This window comes from Gordionus sp. m RMFG-2023, chromosome 5 (genome assembly GCF_954871325.1).
Source record: "Gordionus sp. m RMFG-2023 chromosome 5, tfGorSpeb1-WG-v2, whole genome shotgun sequence".
Classification (NCBI taxonomy): domain Eukaryota; kingdom Metazoa; phylum Nematomorpha; class Gordioida; order Chordodea; family Parachordodidae; genus Gordionus; species Gordionus sp. m RMFG-2023.
The window spans coordinates 19,467,395-19,485,553 of NC_088779.1; the positions used below are offsets into that span (position 1 = coordinate 19,467,395).

Consider the following 18,159-nt stretch of genomic DNA (forward strand, 5'->3'; position numbering starts at 1 on the left):
CATTTTTGATAGGCTTTCTACTAGTATATATAATTTTTTTATTGAAATTTGCAAACTATGAACAATTATTCTGAATTTCATATTTTGTCCTTTATTATACATACAAACTTAGCTTATAAATAATGTAAATAAAACAATACAAGACATTTCTAAAGATTATATTTTTAATACAAAATATTTATCTATATTACAATAAAATATTTTCGATTGTGAATTTAAAAAAATTTTGCATCTAAAGATTTACAAGTGATATAAAATTAATTTACACTGCCTCAATTGATAAATGGGTTAATAATAAATATTTTAAAATTATTTTAATGGGTCGACACTCGACAGCCACATCCCAATGAAGTTATCGAAACTCGATTTGACCATATTCAATGAAATATTTTCACATTTTATTTTCTTATTTAGAAAGAAGGAATAAGGAATTGTGAATATATTTTAAAGTAATTTTGTAATTCTGCAATGATACGCTATTTTTAAATTTGTTAGAAAATATTTATCAGGATATAATTATTCTTGCCAGATCTCAAAATGAAAGCTGTCAGTGAATTATTATTAAGTCACTTTTGATTTTATAATATTTTTATTCTTTTATTTATGTTTTTTGAATCTTTTGAGATAAAATGTGTCAAAATGATGTTCCAACTACAAATAAAGGTTGTTATATAATATTTCATTCAAGCAATCCTATTTTTAAGGAGATTTAGATCTTCAAATTGAAAAATTATTTAATTGTCAATTGATATCTGAACAAGAAGTAAAAAGTTTATGTTCAAAAGCTCGTGAAATATTAGTACAAGAGAGTAATGTGCAAAGGGTTGATGCACCAGTTACAATATGTGGAGATGTTCATGGTCAATTTTATGATGTTGTCGATAGGCTTTTTAAAAAATCTGGAGGATTATTACCAAAAACAAATTATTTATTTTTGGGTGATTTTGTTGATCGTGGTTTTTATAGTGTTGAAACCTTTTTGCTTCTTTTAGCACTTAAAGTACGTTATCCTGATCGAATTACATTAATTAGAGGAAATCATGAAAGTAGACAAATTACACAAGTATAAATAATAACATAGACAATCTTTAACATCAGAGCACTAAATAAGAATATTTGTAAGAAGGGATGGAATTACTTGGTGAATTTAGGAATTAATGTTTGTGTACATGTATTAATAGTAATTATAAATATTTTTTCACAAATTTGATGAGAAAACTCATATCTATAATGTGAATAGAGGGTATTAATTAATAATATTAATAAAAAATACCTTGAGATAGCTTATTTTTTTATCAAATATAAATTTAATTAGGTTTGGCTTACATTAAAAAAACACACAACATCCCATACTTTAAATCGGTGGGTCTAAAATCAGTGTTGTTAAACTGCTCGATTTGAGCCGATTTTTAAAAAAGGCTAACTCAAAATTTTATCCAGAAAAATATTACTCAAGCCTGAAGATTTTGCTCATAGATGGCACAAAGTTCTAGATATCTATTAACAAAATCTAGAGCCTTAGGCAATATTTTTTTGAACAACACTATCTAAAATATTAAACATTGAGAAACCTGGTGGGCAATGAAAATTATTTAATAATTAAGTTGGTAAGTTTAAAATATTTGATAAAATAAACAAAACAATCTTATATTTATAAAGATAAAAAAAATTTTTTTATTCCCATTCAAATAATATTGATGGGTTTGTGGACTAAACAAATTTATAGATTAATGGATGGGTGAATTTTTTAAAAAAAAGAAGGGCCAGCAGGGGAATTGAATAGATGGATTTTGGGGTAAAACCAGCCATTGCAGACCTCTAATTAGCCAGTTTGGGTAAAAATTTAAAGGATCTTTCAAGATATTATTTTTATCTCTAAGTTTAATTATCCTTTTAGTGTATAATTAATTAAATTATATTACACATATATATGTTGTATTTCATATTAAATCATCCAAAAAAAATCGATTCTCAACCTGACTAGTGTTGTTAAATGGCTCATTTTGAGCCGATTTTTTAAAACGGCTGACTCAATATTTTAGCCAGAAAAATATTGCCTAAGCCTCCTAGATTTCAATAATATATGTCTAGATCTTTGTTCCTTCTATGAACTAAATCTTCAGGCTTGCGTAATATTCTTCTGGATGAAATATTGAATTAGCCGTTTTTAAAAATCAGCTCAAAATGAGCCGTTTAACAATACTAAACCTGACCCCCTTTGATTTTTTAAAAAATTTGTATGTTGGTAGTATATACACTAACTAATAAAATGTAAAATTTTAATTTTCAAATCGGCTTACTTCATGAGATATGGCCATCTGTAAAAACGCGAAAATTTCAAAATACACTATATTTAATTTTAAATATCTCAAAAAGGACTTAAATCTTATTAAATAGCTCTAGAATAGCCCTTTAATATGATATATTACCAAAAACCAGAAATGGCTATAAAATAAAAATTGCTCTTTTTTTTCTTTCAAATTTTTTTTTACAGATAGATATTTTACTTAATATTTATACATAATCCTAGATTGGGATGAGTACTGGGCCAATAGTAATTACACATGGCTTAAATTCTATATTATACCAAATGTATTGTAATTTACGAAACAAATAAAAAGAAAATTTGTTTGGGATCTGGCTGGCAGTGTTGTTAAAATAGTGCGCTACTTTTTTCAGTAGCGGTAGCTTTAGCTGGCTACTTTTTTTTAGAAAATAGCAATAGCGATAGCTCTCTACTAATTTAGAAAGTAGCACTACTTTCAATTTTACATATTAAATACATCTAAAAATTATTAAAATACATTTTTTATTAAATCTAAAATTATAATCCTTTAATTTAATTTTGAAATTTAAATTTATATTTAAAAATATACATTATAAATCTAGTTAGCATTATAAATCTAGTCATTAAAAATGTGTGAGATTGTTGAAGATAGCAAAATTTCTTTGGAAAATGAGAAAAATATAGATTATCCTTTCCCAAAATTCAAAAAATACTTTATTAATCTTGAAGAAAAAAATACTACTGGATATCGATTTCAATGTAAGAAAATTTTGCCAACTACTGGTAGAGTCTATGCTAAAAGGCATTGAGAAAAAGTCAAAACTTTATTTTTATTTTCTATTATACAATTATATAAAATGAATGATTTATTGCTTGATTAGCCATAATTTAAATTGGCTTAATTTACAATACAATCTATAATATTAATATATAGTATTAATATAAAATTCTAAATTAATATATTATTAATTACCTTGTGTAAAATAATTATATTTTTAAAATCTTTATATTTTAATATTTTTTTATAAATGAATCTAAATCTCAGATAAATTTAAATTTTGAAAATTAAAAAGGTATGTATTCTTCTTAATTAATACAATCGCCTTATATAAATTATCCAGATCTGTATGATGATGATAATGTAATAGCTGCTATCGTTCATCCTAGTTTCAAGTTAAATTGGCCATACTTAATTTGACTAAATCTAAAAGGCAACTTGATAGGCTGATGATAACGTTAAAAAATGTCATGCCTAACCACGATACTAATACTATAGCAAGATCGAAACCGCGGCCTTCCATAGACGATTTTTTTGAAATAATAATAATATATTATTGAACCTCTAGATGCGATTTTTAAATCTAAAAATACTCATTTAAATATCTTTGATGATTTTTTTCATATTAAAAGTGTGTTTATTAAATTTAATACTCGTTGCCCTCAAGTGCTAGTGCTGAACGATTATTTAGTATGGCAAAGCTTATACTTCTGATCGTCGCTCTAGAATTGGGGAAGATAGTACCGAAATGTTATTATTATTAAAGTGCAATATTAAATAAATTATATATATATATATGTAACAAATTATAGTCATGTTTTTATAACAATACTTTATTTGTGGAAATAAAGTTATGTAAAAAATATTTTTAAAAAAACAAAATAGCATAAAAAGTAGCTAATAGCGCGCTACTCGTTTGAAAGCGGTAGCGATAGCGCGCTACTTTTAAAAGTAGCGTTTAACAACACTGCTGGCCGGATATATTTTTTTATAAATCTTTTGGGCTGTATTAGAAAATTAGACCCTTTGCAGATCACTAGTAGACATTATGTCATATTTGACACATAAGTTTAGCTATTTTATTTTAGAAAGAAAATAATTGTAAAAATATTTATACTTTATTTAGCTAAGTTTACATGAATATCAATGAGAAATTAATATTTTAATAAACATATTAATTAAATAATATCATACAATAAATTAGTGAAGGTCACGGTCCGGTCTTTGGTTCGGACTGGACCGATAACCTCGGACCGGATCGGACCACGGTCCTTAAAAAAATCGATCCAGATCGTGGTTCTAAATAAAAACATATTTTTTTTAACCTAATTTAATTTGTTTTATCATTTTATTAAATATAAGAGTATTATATAAACAATATATAATTAATTATGAATAATATAATAATTAATTATGAATAATATAATAATTAATACAAATATTTAATTTAAATAAATGCTAATGTCTTTGTTTGTAGAACTTCCTTGGAAGGAATTAGAAGAGGGACTTAATGGAGGCGGTAGATCTATTCCATTCTTTAACCAAGAACACATACACATCAAAGCTTGTATTGTTTTGTTTGCCTATTCCTTTTTTTAGTGACAAGATCTCCTGCTTTCGAAAATATTTGTTCACAGGGGACAGATGTTGCTTGAATTGCTAAAAAATTTCTAGCTGCTAATGAGAGGACTGGAAATCTATATAATAAACTATATTGACTAATTAAAAAATATAAAAGACCTTTCACTATTGGCTTTCCACCATACTAATATGTCATCCTTTAATGAAACAAGAGGTTCATTCAAATAGGTGTGAAGTTCTGATATATTTTCTTCAATGATTTCTGCCGATATATAATCCCCTTCTGAATTTCTTTTTTGGGATAAAATTCTTTCTAAAAAACTAAATTCAATGATTTCCTCCTGGTACAAATGTTTGAAAATTAGGATTTAATAAATAAATATTAAAAATATACCTGAGAATCCGTTATTCCTGTATTTTTTTTATTTTCTATTTTCCTTAAATATTTTGAAAATTTGGTCATATACTCAATTCTATGAAGAGTATTAGGCATGTAAACTTGTTTTAATCTTGGATCCAATAATGTTGAGACATATGATTCATAGCAAAATAATTCTTTGAGATATTTCTGCATTTTAACCAGCATGTTATTAAGAATTTCTTGTATTGTTATTATCCTTTTTTATATTATTTAAAATTTCATTATTTATATTCTCCATATATAACATGGAAATCCCAACTGTAGGATATTTGGATCCTGATAAATCAAGTGTGGTTTTATAGAAGGGCCTTAGAAAATCTACAGCCTCTTTTATAAGGTTTTCTTTTTCACATTCAGTAAAGAAAACTCCTTTAAATTGTTTGTAATTCAAAAAAAAAGTACTTCTTCTATAGCATCCATGTTCTAAAAATTAAATATTTTTTAAAAATAATTGGATAAAAATCTAAATACCTCATTAATTGTATTCATCATTAAATAGGAGCTATTCCATCTAATAGGGATATCAGAAGGGATTTTAAATTTTGTAATATCCTTATTTTCACATATTTGTACATATGCTTGATTTATTTTGGGTGATTTATTTATAGAAAAGGCTATGTCTCTACACTTTTCTAGGATAGTTGTAATATGTGATATACCTTCCTGAGATATTAGGTTTAGAATATGGGCATAGCATCTAAAGCCTTTAAATTTTTATTCCTTATAAATATTCTGCAAAATATCCATGCTTTTTAGGATGTTATTGGCAGTATCTGTAGTACAGGCCAGTATATTCTCCTCCAATTGATATACATCAATTACTTCTTTTATAAGGATATTTCTTCAGAAGTATGAGGAAATGGGATATGATTTATATCAAGTAAATTATTTTTTAATGTAAAAGAAGAATCAATATAATGTGCAGTAATGGCTATAAATGAAATTTTATTTATATTGCTCCACATATCTGTGGTAATATTAAAGAATTATTTTTATTTAAAATATCTTTTAGAGAATTTCTTAGTTTCTCAAAATTAGCTGTATAAAAATTTTTAACTTTGTTTTTTGACCAAATTGTAGCAGTTGAGTTTAAATATTTGATTAAATTATGAAGACCTGAACTTTCAAAAGTCTTCATAGGCAGAGAGTCCATTATTACCCATTTTATAATGAGTTGGTTCATATGATCTGTTTGGAATTTATCCAATGGTATTGAAGAAAGTGATTTTGTACTTGTGGAGGGCATATTTAAATTAAGAGTAGATTGTGTTTTTGAGATATTTTCATTTTCATTATTAGAAGTATAAATTTTATGTTTTATCAAATGTCTGCTTAAGGTACCTAATTATTTTATTAAGAAAGGTTAAATTATTTTGACAATGAATTATTCAGACAGTTTCTTAAGAAAAAATAATATATAAATAATAACCAAAATATTTTAATAATAATACTGCTTATTTTGATTAATTTATTGCTTAAAAAATTATAAACAATTATTTTGTTACTTGTTGCTGACGATATGTTAAATTTGGTGTTACAGTGAACACATATTCTATGTTTTTTATTAGGACTATAAGTAAAATGTTTCTTGGACAAACTTATGGTTTTCATATTGTAAAAAAAATTAATAAAATCTAAAATAACTCCTCTAGAAAAATATCATAAAATAAAATATACAAAATAATTATATTAATTAAATAGTAAAGTAAACTTAAATATTAATAAAAGACCGGTCCGGACCACGGTCCTCAACAAAAAGATCGGTCCGGTCCCGGTCTAAGACCGATAGGACCGGACCGTTGACCTTCACTACATTAAATAATCTAATGAATTAGAATAAAATTTGACTTTCATTTTCCCTTCCATTGGAATAAATGAATGATTTGGCCATTATAAATCTATTTTCAAGATTGGTTTCCATTCTTAAATATTCAATGTTGCTGACAAATATATAATTAATCCCTAGGATATTAATTCCCGCATAATTATATAAATCCATAGGAGTTAGTCTATGATTTTCATAAGGGTATTGCAGGCTTGCTCTAGCCGCCAACCTCTTAGTAAAAATATTATATTTATATAATTTGTTCCACTTTTCTAAAGATTGCCATATCTCATGAAGTAAACTTAGTTGAGAATTAAAATTTTATATTTTACTATCTTCAGTTAATTTGATATGGAATATAACATATATATTATGTTATCAAATTCTTCGACATATATCACTGATTTTTAAGGGGAAGGGCATATGGTTGGTTTTTTGGTAATAACTTTGGATTAATTTTGGGTTTACACAAAAATTCACTGATCAAATTTGATATTTTACAATATTAGTATAAAACCAAGCTGATGCTGATACGATATTTATATGTTCCATTGTTAAATTCATGGAAGAACACAGAAATGGAATAAATCATATTTAAATATTTAAAAATATCATTTTTATTTTAAATTTAAAAGTATTGCTTCTTCTACATAAAAAATATGTAAAACGTTATAAATCTAACACTATAATTTAAAAAAAGCAAACTAACTTTCACGAATTATTAATTGTATTTTTTTTTAATCTCCAAAGGTTAAGCACCTTTAAAATATAAACAATATTAATAAATGAATGTTGTATTGTTAAACAGCTATATTTAACGATTTTGAAAAAGGGCTACAATATTTTACCCAAAATATTATTACTTAAGCCTCAAAATCTGCCAATCCAAACATTTCTGCCATCTGTGGGTAAAATTGGATTAATATACTTTTCGCCAAAATCTTGAGTTAAACGTTTTTAAAATTGGCTAAATCGAACCATTTAACATTAGATATTTTATAAAAAATCCTTTTCTTTTTGCAGATAATATAACAAAAAAATGGTATAAGATTTTAAAATATTTAAACATTTCAATAAAATTGGATTTTAGTTTCCTTTCATTAATTTATTATGAAATTATTTATAAAATAACAAAATTTATGACTATATAAAATACCCAAAACAATTAAAATATCGGATGGGCACAGGCACAGCCCTCTTTATTATAATTAAAATGTTTTTATACAAAATAAGAATAAAAATATATCATTATTTTATAAAATAAAATAAGATGCTATATTTGTTTATTTTATTTTATACAATATGTTTTATTTGCATTTTATATCTTTGGATTTAAGAAGATTGTAAACAGTTCATTTAGAAATATTAAACTTTTAGAACATTCTCATTGAGTATTATGAAAAATTTAATAATTTAAATTGTAATTAATGATAATTCGTTATATTTGTTTTCATTATTAATTTTGTTATTTGACATTTAATAGTTTTAAAAAGTTGATAAAATTTTATAATATAAATGAATGAATCCAATAAAAAACACAAATGCCCTTTATAGGGTTCTTTAGCAAATGAACAAATAATTAAAAATATGCCCACTTTTTAAGGTAGACATTTGCCCAATTTATCAGGACGTCATAATAAAACTCTAATTTATTAAATTAGGTCTATGGTTTCTACGACGAATGTGTTCGCAAATACTCGGGTTCAACTGCCGTTTGGCGTTACTGTGTCGATGTGTTCGACTACCTATCCCTCTCGGCCTTGGTGGAGGGTGGCGTGTTTTGCGTTCACGGTGGACTTAGTCCCTCTCTAAGCAGTCTCGATCAAATTCGTGCTCTGGATAGGAAACGAGAAGTACCTCATGATGGGGCCATGTGCGACTTACTTTGGTCCGACCCTGATGAAGCAACACCCGCTGGATGTTGGGGAGTCAGCCCTCGTGGGGCTGGTTATCTCTTCGGGCCGCGCGTCGCCGCTGAGTTTAATGAAACCAATGGGTTAGTCCTCGTGTGCCGAGCCCATCAACTTGTGATGGAAGGTTTTAAATGGCACTTTCCACCTCTTATATCTGTGGCTGGCGATACTATATCGTCCAGCATTGGTATCACCAGCAATGCCGAAAAGTCAACCATTTCCAGTAATTAAATTTATTTTTTAAAAGTAATTATGTCTAGTCTATTTTATTTTAAAATTAAAGGTTTCTTGTCTATTTTATTTTAAAATTAAAGGTTTCTTGAAAGTTCTACTTGTAAATATAAGTGAAAGAAAATGAAATAATTAATTTCAGACTAGAATCATTTATATTTTAAATCACTTCTATTGATCATTTGGATGAAATTTTATATTTCAAACTAAAATACATAGCCATTCAAATTTTGGCATCCTGACTCTTCTACTTCTGAATATATCAGGAGTTAAAATATAAAGTGACATTTATTATTATTCTTAATCTTAGCCATTGTCATTGTCATTTAATTTAACTCACTCTTAAGTTTGAAATTCATGTAAAAAAGGAATTTATCCGACTTTTATAAAATATTATGTAAATGTAACTAAGATCAATCTATATAGAAAAATTTGAATACCAGGTTTTTATGCTATGGAGAAAATTGTAGTATTGTTAATATACCGCGCTCGCGCTACTTTTATTAAAAAAATAGCCATTGCTGAAGCTCACTACTAATTTTCAATTTTATTTAATAAATACACGTAAAAATTATTAAAACATATTTATAATTATTTCTAAAATAATAATCTTTTTATTTAGTTTAATTTTGAAATTTATATTTAAAAATATGCCTTTTTAGTTTTCAAAATAATTTGAAATTTATAATGTCCACGATAGAGATTGATATTGAATATAATTTTGGTATACCGATCATATCGACAAAATAATTTTCCTGGGAAATGATGGGAATATAAAAAAAAATTTTGTGAATTTGCAAAATATTTTGATTTCGATAAAATTTTAACATAGGGTATAAATTTCATTGTGAGATATGCCAGGGTTTTATCATCAAACAAGACTGGGAGCCTCAATGAGGACACATTTAGAAGTAATATCAAACAAATTTAAGATCAATGTTTAGCCTCATCCTTTATCTTTAAAATAAAATGGATTAAAGTTGTATCTAATCTTTTTTTTGAGCAATTGAGTTTATTTGAAGGTTGATTTTCTAGTCTAGTCCAAACATTGTATGTTTCGACTGGCCATAGAATTATTCAGAAATTATATTAAAAATTACAATAAATAATTAATAGTGTTATCTCATTTTATCATCAGACTCATATTTAATGATAATATTTTATAAATTATTATCCGGTTGTTGAACATGCTATAAATTAACCACTTTCTATTTTTTTTTATCAAAACATGCTAAAAAAATACTTATTTCAATCCTTTCACATTTTACAATTTTGTGATAAATTTTTAAATATAAAATCTTCTTTTACCATATTAAAGTGAAACGAGTGTTAAAAATCAACTAACAATAAAAGGGGATAAATATAATAAAATTTTATTTTAATTTAATACATATTGAAATTAAATATGGACAAGCAATTAATTAACAAGATTAATCGTTTTTAAATTAATAAAAAGAAATTATGTTGTAAATATAAATTTGTAATATAAAATGGAAATTTTTTTTTGATCTTCTTTGAGAATGTTCAAGTAAGATTTTTGTTTAAATTTTATCTAAAATTCTAAATCATTTTTTGTAAAAAGTCTTTTTGATATTTGAAAATATTTTAGAATTTCTTAAATGTAATCTATTTTGAAATTTTGCACCAATTTATTTCGATAAAAATATGATAATACTATAAAATTTTTTAATAACTTCGATAAAATAATTAATACATAAAAAATATAATTATAATTTATCAAAATATTCTTTTGTTCCACTAATTTGATGATGGTACCTATTTAGAAATTAAAAGAGTTAATATTATAATTATTAATACAAATCAATTAAAAGGATTACCTAATTAATCAGTTGCCCGCGATAGCCCAACTCCAAATAGTTTTGCATGTGATTGTAAAAGTTAGTAAAATCATAAGGAATAAATCCGTGTAAGAGCTGAATAATATTCCCAATAATTTCATCTCTTGAATTAGGGCGGGGATTTATTGCTCGATATTTATTTTTCAAGACTCCAAAAAAAATTTTGATGGGATTTAGCTGAGGTGAATATGGTGGTAGATATTCAATCTTATATTTATATGCATCGATAAGATGGCTTCTATGGATAGATGCATTATCCATTAAAATAATTGCATCTGGTGGTAAGGCACTCATAAGCTCTGTCATAAAATCATGGAATAACAATCTCCTTCGATTATTTTATAATGGATTACCCCTCCAATTCCAATTGTATAAAGTATGCTTACATTTTTACCCTTAGAGGATGGAATTTTTATTACTGGACGGACATTGTATGGTGCCCAGGAGTAGATTGGTACAACGTGCAAGTTTATTCCAGTTTCATCTAAGAAATATAATTTTTCTCTTGGGGTATTTAAGATCTTTACACAATAGATTTGACGAATATTGATTGCCCCAGGAATATTTCTTCTATCAGGCTCCTTGCCAGCTCTTTCGACCAACCTATATTTTTTATATATTTGCTAATTGTTGTTTTCGTTCTTGGACTACCAGGAGGTAAATTTTCTATTATCTGCTGGATAGTAAAAGTATTATTATCCATCAATAAATTTATGATGAGTCTTTCAATTATGGAAGTATCTTTTTTTTTACTTCCTCTTTTTTGAATATTATATTCTTTTAAAGGTTCTCCATTTATATCTGGGAATGTGTCCCGTCTAAATTTATGAACTGATGCTGTAAACATTTTATTTTGCAATGTCTTTAATTTTCATCTGTTCTCTTTCTGGCATTGATAACATTTTAGTAATTATATCTATTTTTTCTTTATTCCAATATTTGTGTATTCTTTTTGGTCTTTGAATTCTCGACGAAAATTGGGAGTTTTCATTTAAATTGGAAAAATTAATATTACTATTGGATAATAAAGATTCTATATTAAACTTCTTTTTTTTATTATTTAAGAAAAATTTAAAAAATTAATAAAAGTCTAACACATTTTTTTATTTTTAATTAAATTTCCAACACAACGATTAATCTAGTTAATTAATTACTTGCCCATATTTAATTTCAATATGTATTAAATTAAAATAAAACTTTATTATATTTATCCCCTTTTATTGTTAGTTGATTTTTAACACTCGTTTATAAAGAGCGGGCAAAACATGAGACACTTGAATAATTACCTAAATAATTGTTAAGCTGTTAAGCTTATGTATGAAGTTTAATTACTTTAATTGCAATCAAAATTTATATCTGCCACATAATCTTTTACAATTGCATGTATTTTGCTTTTTATAATATTCCAATTGGTCATAATTTTGTTTAAAATATCCATAATATTTTGCTCATTATGTGTATAAGCAATCTTGTAATTGGTTGAGGAAAATTGATCATTTATTAGAAAAAAATTCAGGTTGGTATGTGTATCCTATCCAATCTAAAACATATGGATCATACCAGAGGTCTGCAATGGGCAGGTTTTTGGACCATAAACCCGCCCACCCAATGTTTTGAAAAAATTTAATTTTATTAACCCGCCTGCCCGCTCTTAGAATTTTTCCTGCCCGCCCAATGCAGACCTTTGTGAATTTTTTAACCATCTAATTGACACTTACCTACATCCCAAACACTTTTATTCAGTACAATGACATATAATATTAAAATAAACTGACCTTTCATTAATTAATATACATTTTGAAGGGTCTTTGAATATAAATCAGCTGTTGACACGCTATTTTGGTTTCCCATTTAACAATTATGAAACTGAGTTTTTCATTTTAAAGTTTTCCTAAAATTTTTTATATAAATTATTTATCTGAGGAACCAAAAAGCTTTTAAAGGAATGCATCCTCAGTCTACTTAATAGTGTATATCACTGATTTAGTAACATCTATAATATTCACTGGCCTTGTTTGTCAGATCTTATTCCTAAATGTGGTATTCGATGTGAATTGTTTTGTTCTAGCAAATGATGATAATCTTTGAAAAATAAATATGCATATAAAATGACAAAAAATATCGTATTAAAAAAGTTTAACTTCGATATCCACAAACTTGCCTCAGATACTTTGAATATCTTGTGTTGTTATTAGCACCAGGGTTTCCATGTCTCCCCTTATCAGCGGGAGACTCCCGCAATTTTTTAGTTTACACGTAGGCATCTCTCTCCCGCAAAACTACCACAATTGGAAATCCCGCAAAAATCTACCGCATTTTTTTAATTTTTCCCGCAATTTTTTTTTTATGATTTTAACGATTTTAATATACAAATAATTTTTATATCTTTAAAATAAATTTTAAATATTTATTCGAAAAACATGTCTAGTTTGTAAATTTCTTTCTATCCTGTTTTATTTTTATCCAATAATAAATCAACATAATTTCATTCATATAAGTCAGTACAAGGGAGTATATCAACATCGATTGCAATACAAAGATATTCTCAAAAATAAAAAATAATACAGACGCAACTACATTTGCGGAAATCGTATACATCTGTCATTTAGTTCAACATTCACAGAGCTATATCATCACAATGTGGGTCGAATCTTTTTTCTCATGATATTTAACGACTCCAATATAAGTGCAAACCTTATTTGTGACAGAACAAAAATGAGCAAGTCTATCACAAGTGTTTTAGTACCTGAATCCTAGAGGTCAATTCTAGACTATTTGAAAGATGGGCATCCATATGCAATTCTAACAGATGCATCTAATAAGGGAAATATTAAAACATTTCCCTCGATCCTTCGCTATTTTAACAAGAATAAAACATTTCAATAAAACTGTTAAAATTTTTTCCTCGGATAGTGAAAAATTCAACGATGTAGCTAGCCACATAATGGTAAATATAGCTGATTCAGGGTTATCAATGATTTGCATGTCAGCTTTCTGCGCTGATAATGCCTCTGTAAAAGTTACCGATTTGAGGCAGCACAATAATGAATTAATACTAATTGGCTGTATATGCCATATACTACATAATTCTTGCAAGAAGGCAATGAATATACTATCTGTGGATGTCGAAATAATTGTGATAAAATGTTTTAACGAATTTAGTTCATCAACTAAAAGAGTTGGTGAAGTGGTCTGACTTGGAATGGTGTGAGTTGTTGCGATATGTACCTATCAGGTGGTTATCATTAATACCTGCCATCGATAGAATTAAAATTTTACTAACCCTTAAATCAAAATTTTAAAAGCTGTCCTAAAATTTTGAAAAATTTTTTTGAAGGTGAAATGGCAGAAGCTTATTTGGGATAAGTTTCACATGTAGGAAATCTACTTCATGAAGTTAATATTCAGTTGCAATCAGAATATTCTTTATTAAAAAAGATTCACAAAATCATGCTACAGCTCTGTTCATCTCTACAGTTAAAAATTGATAATAAATTTTATGGCGTTATTGCTAAAAATATTATATTAAAATGTTTTATTAACACAATTTTAGAATATTTACAATCAAAATTTGATTTTAATAACTCTATTTACAAAGTATAAATATTATGACCTTGGAACAGAAACATCAATTGATGGTTTTTATAATTTAATAAATAAAATATATTAAAAACGAAAGACATTGATGTCGTGTTTGAGGAGATTGTAATTCTCTCTATTTTTATGATTCGCCAAAATACTTAAAGTTGGTCTAAAAGCAGAGGAGAAATGGGTAGAATTTTTTCGTAATAACGATAAATCCCCATGCTTAAAATATGCGAGTATGTCTTCTCCTTACCTCATTTTAATGCCTCATCCGAGCACATTTTTAGCCTGATGAGGACTGCCTGGAAAAAGGAGAGAAATCGGATTGCTTTAATAACATTAGAGGCCGAGCAAATATATATGTCATGCTAGGAATTTTATGAATATCTCAATAACGACGATAAACATTTAGTTCTATTATTTAAATCTCAAATAAAATATAATTAAGTTTTAGCAATTGCACCATAAAATTTATTATTAATTTTTAACTGTAAAGATGAATACATCTGCAGCATAATTTTGTGAATCTTTGTTAAGATTCTTCTGATTGCAACTACACATTAACAGCATGTAGTAGATTTCCTACATGTGAAATCATTCCTAAATATACTCTGCCATTCATTATTGAAAAAAATTTTCAAAATGTTAGGACAGATTTTATAATCTTTATTTAACTAATATTTTTTTAAAGGTTTATAAAATTTTAAAATTCTATCGATGGCGTGTATTAGAAACATATCGCAACCAACATTGTGCTGACTCAATTCTGTAAATATATTCTGTTTTTACCAAATTCACTGAGGCATTATCAGATCAGAAAGCTGACATGCAATTTATTGATAATCTCGAATCTGCTATATTTACCATTATGGTTAGATATGTCTTTGGATTTTTCACTATTTGAGGGGAAAAAATTTAATAGTTTTATTGAAACAACCTTAATTTTGTTGAAATAGCGGAGGATTAATATTTCCCTTATTAGATGCATCTGTTAGAATTGCATATGTATGTCGATCTTTCAAATCGTCAAGAATTGACCTCCTGGATTTAGTTTCTAAAACATTGATGATAGCCTTGCTAATTTTTGTTCTACAAGTATAGTTTTCATTTATATTAAAGTCGTTAAATATTATGGGAAAAAGATTCTACCAACATTGTGTTGATAAGTATCTCTGTGAATGTTGTACTACAAGATAAGTGATTCATTTGCCGCAACTGAAGTTGCATCTCTATTATTTCTTATTTTTGGGTACCTTATATGTATTTAAACGTGATAAGTGATAATTAAGCGCATCCCTATAATTTATACACACACACGGTAGATTTCCAATTGCGGTCATTTTGCGGGACATTCGCATAAAATATATTTTTAATTGTAAAATTTAATAAAATTTTATCTTGTTTACATTCTTTTATATTTAAAAAAGATCTTTGGTTTTTTTATAAATTATTATATTTTAATAAATCAAGATGTTATTTTATTTTGAAAAATAGCGGCCGAAGGTCGGAACATTTTAGCAATTTTTATATTTTCTCCAGCAATTTTCATATTTCTCCCGCATAATACCAAATTTCTCCCGCAATTTGAATAATTTGACCTGGCAACCTTGATTAGCACAGAGAAAACTATTTGCAATTCATAGATCTTGATTCCTGTAATAATTTTAAGCGCCTTATTAATACTTTATCATTGCTTAAATTTAAAAAAGATATTCAGGTTTTTCCATAAGGTATGAATAGTCTAAATGAAGGAAATGGGTATTGTTAGTATTTTGAAAATTTTTATCATCCATTTATATGAATTCTTGCTCCCAATATTTTTTCCAGTCAAGAAACACTGTTATCGGTCCATATCTAAGTTACTGATCATATAAATTATCAATAAATCCGCTCTGATCCTCCGTCAGAAACAGCGGGCAAGCTTGGATGGCTCTATTTAAAACATTTGAATTATTTAGAATATTAATAATCTTTGTACAAATAATACGATTTTTGTGCGGAAAGTTAAAGTCCATGTAAAATATGGTTAAGAAATATTTAAAAATCTATTTTTAACATCGTAATGGCCTAATTATTACTATAGAGCAATTTTTTCTATTTATCCCCAAAAGCCCTACTCTAAATAAAAAATTTTGTCCGGCCCGAATCGGCTTCTTAATTGAGGAAATAAAGTTTTACATTTTTTACAATGAACATAATCGAATTTTTTTTTATCTTTATCAATATCTTTAAGATTCATTATTTTACTCCTATAATTTTTTTTAATGTTAAACACATATATTTTAATATAATATAAAGGGTTCATTTTTATTCACAAAATAAAAGTATATGGCACCTTGTTTCTTAATTACAAATAAATGAAATTAATACCTTTTAATTCTAAAAAAAAAATTATACAAACAAAAAAAATATTGGCGCCTTGATTCTTAAAAAGATTTAAAAATTACATCAATTTTATTACACAAAATTGAATTATTTATATTTCAAATTTAAGATCGGTCTCAATTTTTTAAAATTATAAAGCCCGAATCATCGATAACCTTTTGCAGATTTCAAATATAAATTTATATCGAATTTTTATAAACTAAATATTTTTTATAAATTAAAATCCAAAAATTTAGGGCCTAATATTAAAATAGGTCTAGTTAGAAATTAATAACAAATTGATTACCTGCTTATTTAACTTATTACTGCTGTGTTTTTATTCTTGCATTAAATAATCATAAATCCCTACCCCCGCCCCCCCCCCTCCATCCCTCAAAAAATTTATACACTAAATATATCTTTAGTGACAGTTTAAAATAATACCAATTTCAATTTATCATATCATTGATTTCATATTAAAATTATTTAATCTATTTAATAACACAAGAAGATGATAATTATACAAACGGCATCGGTGGTACTGTATTAACTGTTTGGTCCGCACCGAATTATTGTTACAGATGTGGTAATGTGGCCGCTATTTTGGAATTGGACGAAAATTTAGGAGTTAATTTTAAAATTTTCGAAGCGGCACCTAGAGAAAACTCAAAAGGTGCACCCTGCAAATTACCTCAACCAGAATATTTTTTGTAGTTCTATAAAAATTTATAAACGCTGGATCTATATTCTATGTAATTTGTGAGTAAATATGTAGATTTATTGTACAATTTGTAAATTTATATAAAACAACTCATTTATATCCTCCAAAAATGTATTAATAAATTTATTTAAGATAAAAGCATTTATAAACCAGGATGATTTTAAAAAATTTAATATGAAAGCTATGATATTTATTTGACAAATCGTTCAAAGAACGCTATTCTTTTTTTTCAAATTAGTCAAATAAAAGTAAATCTTATATTTTAATCAATATTAAAATATCGGTGTAAACAAGCTATTTAGAAATTTGAATGCTTGCAAATTCGCACGACCATTGTCAGTTAAGTAAAATTTTATTTTACATTGTTTATGGCATGGTTAAAGTTATAACCAATCATGTAAACAGCGTCCGTCTACATGAGCTGGTGGTTGGGGGTGCAGTTTGCTTCCATTTTTAAGTGGGGGGGGGGGGGGGTAGAAAATAACTATAAATGATTATTAAACTATAGATGAGATTCGTCAAAATAATATTGCTAAGCAATTTATATATTACATACAATCAGTTATTGTTTTTCAAATAAAACTTATCTGGATA

At 26.5% G+C, this 18,159-nt stretch overlaps 1 protein-coding gene across 2 annotated transcripts; it reads left to right on the forward strand.

The window, feature by feature from the left end:
- Positions 1-568: 568 nt before the first annotated feature.
- Positions 569-17,706, forward strand: LOC135930383 (serine/threonine-protein phosphatase 4 catalytic subunit-like). 2 transcript variants are annotated; one of them, XM_065467178.1, is made up of 4 exons: positions 569-663; positions 705-1,063; positions 8,554-9,028; positions 17,356-17,706. In XM_065467178.1, the coding sequence occupies exons 1-4, from the start codon at positions 630-632 to the stop codon at positions 17,556-17,558; spliced, it is 1,071 nt and encodes a 356-aa protein (XP_065323250.1). In that variant the 5' UTR covers positions 569-629; the 3' UTR covers positions 17,559-17,706. The 2 variants fall into 2 exon arrangements, with proteins under 2 accessions (XP_065323250.1, XP_065323249.1); XM_065467177.1 differs by having other exon boundaries at positions 17,353-17,705.
- Positions 17,707-18,159: the final 453 nt, after the last annotated feature.